This window comes from Engraulis encrasicolus, chromosome 17 (genome assembly GCF_034702125.1).
Source record: "Engraulis encrasicolus isolate BLACKSEA-1 chromosome 17, IST_EnEncr_1.0, whole genome shotgun sequence".
Taxonomy (NCBI): Eukaryota; Metazoa; Chordata; class Actinopteri; order Clupeiformes; family Engraulidae; genus Engraulis; species Engraulis encrasicolus.
The window spans coordinates 30,632,158-30,642,244 of NC_085873.1; the positions used below are offsets into that span (position 1 = coordinate 30,632,158).

General features: G+C 42.8%; 1 protein-coding gene across 1 annotated transcript; it reads right to left on the reverse strand.

Moving 5' to 3' along the window:
* Nucleotides 1-6,877: 6,877 nt before the first annotated feature.
* On the reverse strand, nt 6,878-9,515 carry dlx3b (distal-less homeobox 3b). Its single transcript, XM_063221298.1, has 3 exons — nt 8,979-9,515; nt 7,587-7,771; nt 6,878-7,351 (listed from the first exon to the last, which is right to left on the reverse strand). Exons 1-3 carry the CDS (start codon nt 9,310-9,312, stop codon nt 7,034-7,036), a joined length of 837 nt encoding a protein of 278 aa, XP_063077368.1. The 5' UTR covers nt 9,313-9,515; the 3' UTR covers nt 6,878-7,033.
* Nucleotides 9,516-10,087: the final 572 nt, after the last annotated feature.

Sequence of the window (10,087 nt, forward strand, 5' to 3'; positions counted from 1 at the left end):
GGGGGGTTATGGAGAGCAGGGATGGGGGGGAAGGGGGGAGGGTGTGGGGGGATGGTGGGTATCTTCTTTTGCAGCTGGCCTACCCAACTGGTTCTCTCTCCCCTTCACCCTGATGACAGTTGTGCCCCCTCTGCCTATAACTGCCCACTGACCTCCAGCTCAACCCTGTGCGGTTGTGTCCTCTGCCTTGGGTGTTGTTCAGTGTTGCCAGATTTGTCTGATCCAAAACCGCCCCAAAAGGTTCTCAAAAACCGCCAAAATGCGGTAAATTCCGCCCAATTTCAACAAGCTGCATTGGTTTCTATGGGCACAAAACGGCAAAAAAAAAACGTCAAATGGCCAATTTTTCCCATTTTTACCCGCAGACGGCCATCCCAAGTAGCCCAATTGGACGGGCAACCGCCCAATCTGGCAACACTGGTGTTGGGTGTGTTGTGTTCATTTTTTTTCCTTTGAGGTTTTTTTCAGGGACATTTTTCTTTTCTTGTTGCTTTTTCTAGTTGTTTTGCAGGCGACGACCCAGCACCCAAACACTTGCCCTCTCACGTACACAAGCATCACACGACCCCACATGAATACGTGCAAAGGCTGTGACACACACACACACACACACGCACAGACACACAGACACACACACACACACACACACACACACACACACACACACACACACACGCACAGACACACAGACACACACACACACACACACACACACACACACCAAGCTTCTGCCACACATACGTACACACTTATCACATAGATAATTACCAACCATATTTACACACACACACGCACACAATTTGCTGACTTCTCATGTCTGTTTTTAGGGGGTGTTGCAAAGCATTGGCCTTTGACGGATCAAATTCAAGTTCAGCAGTTCATGCATGGCTTGGTAGGGCAGGGAAGGAAAGGGCCCACACACACACACACACACACACACACACACACACACACACACACACACACACACACACACACACACACACACACACACACACACACACACACACACACACACACACACACACACACACCACGACCAGCAGTCCCTGACCACCTCATTCATCTGAGTGACGAATGGGTCCCTTGGTGGCACTGCTGAAAAGCTTGAGCCTTTTCCATAGGCCACACATGAAGAGACCAGGCCGGGAGAGATGGATGGATTGAAAGATGAAGGGAAAGAAAGAGAGAAAGAGAGAGAGAGAGAAAGAGAGTGAGGAGAGAGGGTGGCAACTGGCAACTAATGAAGAGACTAGGAGAGATGGATAGAGAGGGAGAGAGAGAGAGAGAGAGAGAGAGAGAGAGAGAGAGAGAGAGAGAGAGTTGGTGAGGGTGGCAACTAATGTGTTCCATAGGCCGAGGAAATAGAGAAGGGGGGGGGGGGGGAGAGGGTGAGGGCAAGTGCTGTTTTGCTGTTCCGCATGAAGAGATGGGAGATAGAAAGATTGGAGAAGGAAAAGAAAGAAAAAAAGAGAAGAAGAAGGAAAGAGAGAGAGAGAAGGAGAAGGAAAGAGAGAGCGACAGAGAGAGAGAGAGAGATGGTGAGAGGGCGAGGGTGGCAACTAATGTGCTGTTTTGCTGTTCCTCAAACTCTTGGTATCACGGCGTCTCAACAGTCGTGCTAATAAGCCCACTTTGAATTAAATCGAACAGTTCTGTGAAGTCAATGCATGTCATTTTGTGTGTGTCTGTGCATGGGTAAGGCATGGGGGGGGAGAGAGAGAGAGAGAGAGAGAGAGAGAGAGAGAGAGAGAGAGAGAGAGAGATTATTTTATTTAGATTATTATATCATCTTATTATTATATGTTCTGTACTATGCTTTGGCAACACAGCGTTTCTTTTGACATGCCAATAAAGCACTTTTGAATTGAATTGAGAGAGAGAGACAAACAGAGAGAGAGAGAGAGAGAGAGAGAGAGAGAGAGAGAGAGAGAGAGAGAGAGAGAGAGAGAGAGAGAGAGAGAGAGAGAGAGAGAGAGAGAGAGAGAGAGAGCGGAACTGCAAAGAGGTTAATGCCATGAAGTAGTCCCACAGTCAACTCCTTTAGTACTTCAAATAAAGTACATTACATACAGCAGTGAATAACACTTTATTTATTTATTTTCAGTGTATCTACATGCAGCATATTAATATGTCATGTCCTCACACTACATACTATACTCTAAGGAAGTGCTCAACACAGATTTTACATAATGTATTGCACATTTATGCATTACACTTTTTTTTGATATATCAGGTGTCTCACTAGTGTTCTTAATACTATGACTAATAGATAACACAGTAAAGGGCCAGTAAACGGCATTAAATACAGTAAGTACAGATAGAGCTGTCATCTGGACAACTCTTTGTCATGACTTTTCTGGCGTGCATTTCTCGAAACCATAGCTGCTAACTATGTAAACTACATTGTTGTTTGCGATGCGATTTTAAATTGACAACTAACCAAGTTGCTAACTGGCTAAAGACTATGCTTTCGAGAAATGCACGCCTGCCTTGGATACATTATGTTGCTGTGCCACACGGTGAAAGAGCCATCATGAAAAGCCAGGCCCCATTATAGGCACACTCATACAGGAAATTTGATCCAATTAAAAAATAAATATAAAAAGACATCACATGCGCCATTCTTGTCTTTTTACGTTGGGGCTCAGGGATGACTGCATTCAGGGCTTGAAAGAGGACTAAGTGGACGGACAGGTTCTGTGGGTGGGTGAGAAAGCAGCCCCTCTCTGAAAGTCGCACGGCAGAGAAACCGGATAGTCCTGAAACCGCTATTGCTGTACATTGGATACTGATCCCAGTATTTGTATCCCTATTTATTTATTTATTTATTTGTTGATGTCAGTATTTCTGGCATGGGCCAAAAGATGGAGCTTGTTTGTCGTATTTGGACATTCACTTTGCTGCGAATGTAGTGTTACATTCCATTACACTTATAATAATACAAAGTGTCTTACAAAATATGATATGATATATAATAAGCTATTTGTTCTGATCCATAGATGTTGTGGTCATATTCCACCCTTTGAAGGGAGTACCAAAATAAATAAATAAAAACGGGTGCTCATCAAAAACAGCCATGTAAAAGCAAAAAAAACAGCCATGTAAAAGCAGAAAAAGAACATTTGAGTTAAAAAGCCTTAATTAAATTCTAGCTACATGCCCATGCATTTCAACAAAGTGTCTTCATCAGTGCATCAAATTGAAGGTAGTTCATGCTCTGACTGTTGGCACTGCTGGCACTGTGATTACACTAACACTAACACTATAAACTGTTTATTGATTTACGGCTATTTATTTGCTCACTTATCTGTATATCTATTCATACTCTGAGATGTCTCTAGATGTTGCTCCCACAAGCATACCAGCAGTCCTTATCAGTGGAAGTGCTCATCAGTGATTTGTTGACACTGGGTGCTGTGCCCTCCAATGGCTGTCCATTGTGACTCCCTAAATACACTGGCAGGTGAATGTGTTGTCAGGAGATAGGAGGTCATACACTATATATTTGGCACTGTTACTTCAACACTTAGAGAGTCGATTTAACATCTTCTAGAGTGAATTTGGTCCAGATTAGTAAGTGTTGAATTATTACACATATTCAACAGCACACAGGCCTTAAATCATATGAAATACTATAGTAAGGTATGTATAATAAATATTCTGTAATTATTGATATTGCTTGAATATGACAACAGTTTCAGTGTCTCTTTTAACTGTGATAAGGTCAGAGTAGGAAGAGTTTGCTGATGCTGAAACGAATGGCAAGGTTTTCGCTGACTGTTGTTTGTGTAGGCCTGATAGGATGAGCTGAATCATATGCCTGTAGCTTATGGAAGGCCTACACAACCTGAAATATATCAAAATGTAGAATGGTGTTATGATGTTATTTTATGATGGTTTTGTTTCTAATGACATGTGTCATGAAGTAGCCTATGACAAACAGTCTTGTCATTTATTAACTTACAGCCTACAGGTGTTTTTTTTTTACTCTGGCATTTGAATATCTGCTGTATTGCATAAAATTAAAAGCAAATAGACAAACTGCCCTTTTCACTTGAGTGATTTAAATATGTATACTTAAATACTTAAGAATATGGATCATCTGCCACGCATGCGTAATGACCTCACAGCAACTTTTTACATTTGCGCATTCTCAAGAGTGAAGTTCACTCGTAGCCCATGGCGATGCCCGTGTGTGAATTAGGCTAAAATTGGATTCTGTTCGAATCAAGAAAGAAGAAAATATTTTTCTCAGGCCTAGTTGCAGAACGGGCGACTATCGTGGACCTGGTAGCTTTTAGTCTCTGCGCAGTCAGTATGCGCACTGGTGATCTCCCGGCGTCTGAGCGCTGTGTGGTCCATATGGGGACTCCAAGCTCAGCATTAGCGGTCTGTGTATCGTATGATTTAAACGAGAGGCTTAATAAATTATGGGTTCTGCGGCTCCTTGGGATGGCCTCTTTTCCGTTGCATCCCGTTATTTCGCGACCAAAAAAGACGCACTGAGCCAAAAAAAAAAAAAACTGAAAAAGGAGACTTTGAAACATGTTTATAATTAGACAGAGCCATTCGGATCTGTCGACAACCATGTTTGCACGGCCTTTTTTAAACAATTTAATTCTATTCATATTTTATGATGAGTTGTCAGTCTATTTAATTAGGCCTGCTTCATTTCCCATGTAGGATAGTAGGCGTATATTTGTCTTTTATTTGGCCGTTTTAAATTGTTAAATTGAACATTGATTAAAAATGCCCCTTTGACAGTGTTGTGCATCAATGTAGAAAAAGGTATTAATCAATGAGGCTACCTAGGCTACACGATGATTCTGAATTACTGTATCCTAACAGTGAAGTGAAGTGTACTGCACTTAATCTGTAGGCTTACACATAGGTTATGGCCATGCCTAAACACCACCACGAAGATGCTTTAATGAAGCATAACTAAACGTTGAATGAAATGAAAATGAGTTGTGTGTGTGTGTGTGTGTGTGTGTGTGTGTGTGTGTGTGTGTGTGTGTGTGTGTGTGTGTGTGTGTGTGTGTGTGTGTGTGTGTGTGTGTGTGTGTGTGTGTAAACATAAGACGTGAAAGGCCTAGATGCGAGAAATGCAAGTGAGAAGGGGAGACGGTCTTTCAGCCACGTATAGGTTTCTCGGCGCCAGTTCCATTTATCCTCAAGAAAAAAATGTTGGCGTTCAGTGCGACGTACAAAAAAACTATTGGGTGATGTCATCTTTTATTCACACCTAATTTAAGTTTGCGCTTGCTGTTTAGCCTGGAAAAACAATTCTATTGGCGGCGTGTGTCTGCCACCAGTGGGCTCCGACCACCTCCAGATATCCAATTCAAATCAGATGCTACCTTGTGCATTATAAAGCCCTGTCGTTGGTCTAGTAGCTACCATCTTATTAGTTAATTGCAAAGGCGCTATTTAAAAAGAAAACTATATATGCTTGCGTCGTGAGTTTAATTGTTACGATGACGTGCTTATTCAAGATGGTCAATCTTAATAGTTTCCTGGGATTTTATTTTAAATAGGTAACCCATTCCGCGAATATCTCTCTCTCTCTCTCTCGTCTTTATTTGCCACTGCACACAGCAAAACGTTAAACTGCAATGGTCGACTCATCTCTCATATCTAAAATCCGCTGCCATATACCAGCAGATGAAGGGTTAAAAGAAAGTCTTTGAAACACCGCCAAAACTCGTTTGCATGTTTGGTCGCTCTCCTCTCTCAACCCCTCTGACGCGCTTGTTTGGTATGTCCACGCACGCAGTATGCGAGTAAACCCTGGGGCGAAAAAAAATCTTGCTGTAGACATTTCTCCTCCACCCCTTCTCTCTTTACCCGTCGTGGCCTTTCTTGTTATCTGGCAACCAAATACTAATAAAATCCAGCGACTCCACAATGTCTGCTTGCCTGTCGCGTCCTACGGCTCCTTTGCACGAACCACACCGGGCGCTGTTCTTGCATAACCAAACATACCACTGCTTATGCCAAACAGACGAAGAATATGGGAAAACTATCCAAAAAGCCACGAGATGTGAATGTGCATGTTCTTTAATTTGCATGTTCTACCTGCTTGCTGTGTGGTAGGACAACGAAGTGGTTTGTAGTAGGCTAAACCACAGAACGTTGCTGACTAATGCGGACATTAGGCTATTCAACGCCAGTGTTGTCTTTAACTTCATAAAAGCTATGCACTGTTGAAATCAGTAATTTGTACAACAAAAATAGGCATTACCATACTCGATTGGTATCAGACAAAACACACCAAAATTCGGGATTGAAATTACAGTTTATTCATCTCGACAGAATAATAATAATACCAAGACAACTAATTACAATGTCATAAAATGGTACCACCGTGCAGTATTTTTGGATTGTTTCCAGAAGAATATGATGTAGGCTAGTGGTTTCTAATCTTTACACACATATATACATCTTTCAACATTTTGTACAAATTTATATAATTTATGACCTGAGTTCCAGAGACGCGAACTGTTGGGCGCACACCTGCATAGAGTTGCAACAACGCCACTTTGCGTTATTAAATTCTTTAGATTATTTAAAAAAGGCTGCCAACATGATTGCATAACAAAAATACAAAGAACAGAACAGGATCGATAAAATATAATAATTTAAAACCACTGCATTCTTGCTCTCTCTCTTCTTTTTAAATATTACAAAAACCCGAGCCAGAAGGGACAGAGCGCGCAGAGAGCCCTTCTTGAAAGCCCGTGATGCGTGCATGACCTGCCACGATGAAGGCACTTAAAAGCCCGCAGACGCTTATAATTTTCTCGAGGACATCTCGACTTATTTATGAACAGCCTCTCAGAACCACCGCAGAGTGGACGCGTGTGTTTGTGTGCGTGTGTTTGCGTGGGGGAAGGAGGAAGGGGACAGACTCAGTGTGTGCGCTGTCTGTGGCTGCATCTGTATCGGTATCTGCATCTGTGTGTCTGTGCAGGGTTACAAGTCTCTTTCTTTGACAGTCAAAATTTACGGCCATGAGTCCATGCCATTGCTAGTACACCGCCCCGACGCTCTGTTGCGCAGCCGGATGATGCACCGGTCCCGGATGCTGTAAGTGCGTGTTCTGCTGCTGGTACCAGTGGTTGCTGTAATCTTCCAGGTAGGGGGGCGTGGAGCTGAGGGGTGGCTGAGGCACTTGTCCCCGGGCTACCGGGTTGGCGTGAGCCGCATTACTGTCCCATATGGCGGGGGATGGGGGAGAGTTGCAGGCCATGGAGTCGCTGGCGTTGGGGCTGTGGTCCAGGGGGACCTCTCCGTTCTTGTACAGCTTCTTGAACTTGGATCTCCTGTTCTGGAACCATATTTTTACCTATTGGAAATGAAAAAAATCAAAGGAAAGAATTAAGACTGACGCAAAAGCACATGTGCACTGCGCACTGTTTGTGTAACCAAGACACAGTGGCAGGATACGATTACAAACTAAACGCACGTTTCTAAACCAATTTCTAAAATGAAAATACGTGATTAAATGATGACTTGGGGTATCAAATGATATTCTAAACATGCAGGGGTAGGAGTTGGAGCCTTGTTTTTGTTTAGCATACCTGGGTCTGAGTCAAGCCGAGTTGTGCTGCTAGTTCCGCTCTCTCTGGAAGCGCGAGGTACTGGGCCTTCTGGAATCGTCTCTGCAGGGCCGCGAGCTGATAGCTGGAGTAGATGGTTCTGGGCTTGCGGATTTTCTTTGGTTTGCCGTTGACCATCCGAACCTCTGTTTCTACCTCTTCCTTCACTGCGTAGTCACAAAGTCAAAGATTTCACAGGTTAGCATCCGAAGAAGAAGCATATCGCGCTTTGGCGCGCAACAGAAACGATGCGCAATGCGTGTCCAACCACACTAAATCCAATCTGGCGTGCCTATAAAATCCTGCAGACAATTTGTTGTTGCAAAGGACACTTTGAATCAAACAGCTAAATATCTAGTGAGACCCATGTGCCCTAAGAAAAAGAATTTCACATTTACATTGGAGTTCATTTTACATCCCCTGGCTCCAACACACAAATAATAGCAATGGGGATGAATACTTGGGCCATAAATATATTTTTTAAAATTCTAAATTCATATTAATAATTTTAGTGTATATTACATTTTGTATTAATTATTATATTGAACGTATCCACATGTCTATCATCTCCGAATGACTGGGCTTACTGTGCAATTTGTAATATATTTATAATATTATTTATAATAGCTGAACCATGTTCTCACTGGAATGAAATAATAGGCTATCATGTAGCCTACTTTATCGCCTTGTAGCCTATTAAATTAAAGTAGGCCTACAGTAAGTAATTTAAAACACCTCGAGTGATCATTCATCAATGGTTGTAGTACAATGGACCCAGCTTACATCAATACACTGTCAACTCAGCACCTGCGATTTATTATCGTTTTATTGCCATTAAAAACATCGTAATGGTTTTATGGGCAGTCAAAAGGTGCGATTAAAACAGTAAACCATGTTAGCAGACTGCACTGTAGGACGTTATCAGCAGTCTGCATACAAGAAAGGAAAATAAATGCGTATCAGTTTGCCAGATAATTTCTTGGCAAGACAATGACATGTGTTAAGGTTCAAATATCGAATAAAACGAGGATGGTCTCAGGAGTACACTTTTGCTGTGTATTAAAAATGGTGACCTATTAAAAGCGCATTTATCAGTGTCATGTTGTAGCCTATTTTACTTGCTCTACATATGCCGAGGCCATACCAGGCTACCGGAATAATTTTATCATTGTTGATGCGCGCTACTGTTTTAAAGTCTCGTTGCACCATTCAGACATCAGAACACACTTCACTTAATTCAGTGCAATTGTATTATCCTTTGCAAAATAACAAATAGGCTAAGGTTATATTAACCCCACTGGCGTGGTCAAGGACTTCGAAAAACAATGCGCATTGAACAGTTTACTTTCTTCTCGAATAAATAGGCTATCTTACCTGCAGTTTGAGGTGGGGTCTGCAAGTCTCTGTTATAGTGTCCATATTGTCGGTAAGAATTTGCGTAAGGGTATTCAGTTTTCGTTGGATAAGCCCCTGTAGAACCCATTCCACTCATGCTAAATTGGTGGTACGAGTTCATAGGCTGCGCGTACGCTTGACTCTGGTAGTATTCGTGATGACCGTGGGTCGTCTGTCCGCTGTAGTAACCCATGTCCGTGGCTGACGACTCAGGGAGAGTCGGGGAGTCCTTGGATGTCGGATGGCAACTCATAGAGCCCGGTAGGTCTGTCAAAAGTCCGGGAATTTTCTTGTCGTACGCCGGTCCACTCATCGTGGGTGGTAGACCACAAGAGAAAATGCCCTCCACTGTAAAATCCTTGAGCACCGCTGAAGCTGTAGTTTGACAACCGAGACAGCAAAAAATGAAAGAAAAAAAACTGCTGTCTTTAGTCTTTGGTGAAAATCCGTAGACAACACTCCTGTGTGAGATGTGTCCTTGTTGAGGCACTTCGGCAATGGCAGATCCTAACTTCGTGAAACTCCAAATTATAGGACAGTCGGGTGGATTGCCTGCTGCGTTCCGATTGGCTCCGCGCGTTCCTTTTTAGTGCCTTGCCCTCGAGGCGAGAAGGCACTTGGCTGGGCCACACTCACCACCTAGCGTTCACTGAGACTTACGTCGAGTAGTCTACTGTTAGAGAGATCAGCTATACTGTTTTACACGCTTGTTCCTCGAATAATTGTTGCAAGTAGTCCTCAGCACTCGATGATATTATTATAAACTTGCCCAAGTAGGCTAAGCGTATTACTCCAATTCACCAAAAATACCATACATTAGACTAATCACGGCAGCAAAAAACAACATCTTACTTAGGACTGCTTTTTCGAAATGTTGCTATTTAGGACTGATATTTCCAAATGCGTAGGCCTATGGTCTGAAAACATCATCCCATCTCACTTAGCTAGTAGTCTTATAGGCTATCTCACCGACGGCCGTGTGGTGCTTGTCAGACTGCAAAGACCTGTAGTAGACGACGGACTGACAGCGCCATTTGAATACCCATAGCCAGGTTCCATTATTATACAATCTGTGGTGTGTTTTGAGA

Bases quoted from the DNA above. Each gene is read 5' to 3' on its own strand.
- dlx3b (XM_063221298.1), bottom strand. From the start codon at position 9,312: ATGAGTGGACCGGCGTACGACAAGAAAATTCCCGGACTTTTGACAGAC. The intron at 7,772-8,978 runs GTAAGATAGCCT...GTGACTACGCAG, and splicing joins GACCCCACCTCAAACTGCAG to TGAAGGAAGAGGTAGAAACA. The intron at 7,352-7,586 runs GTATGCTAAACA...CATTTCCAATAG, and splicing joins TCGGCTTGACTCAGACCCAG to GTAAAAATATGGTTCCAGAA.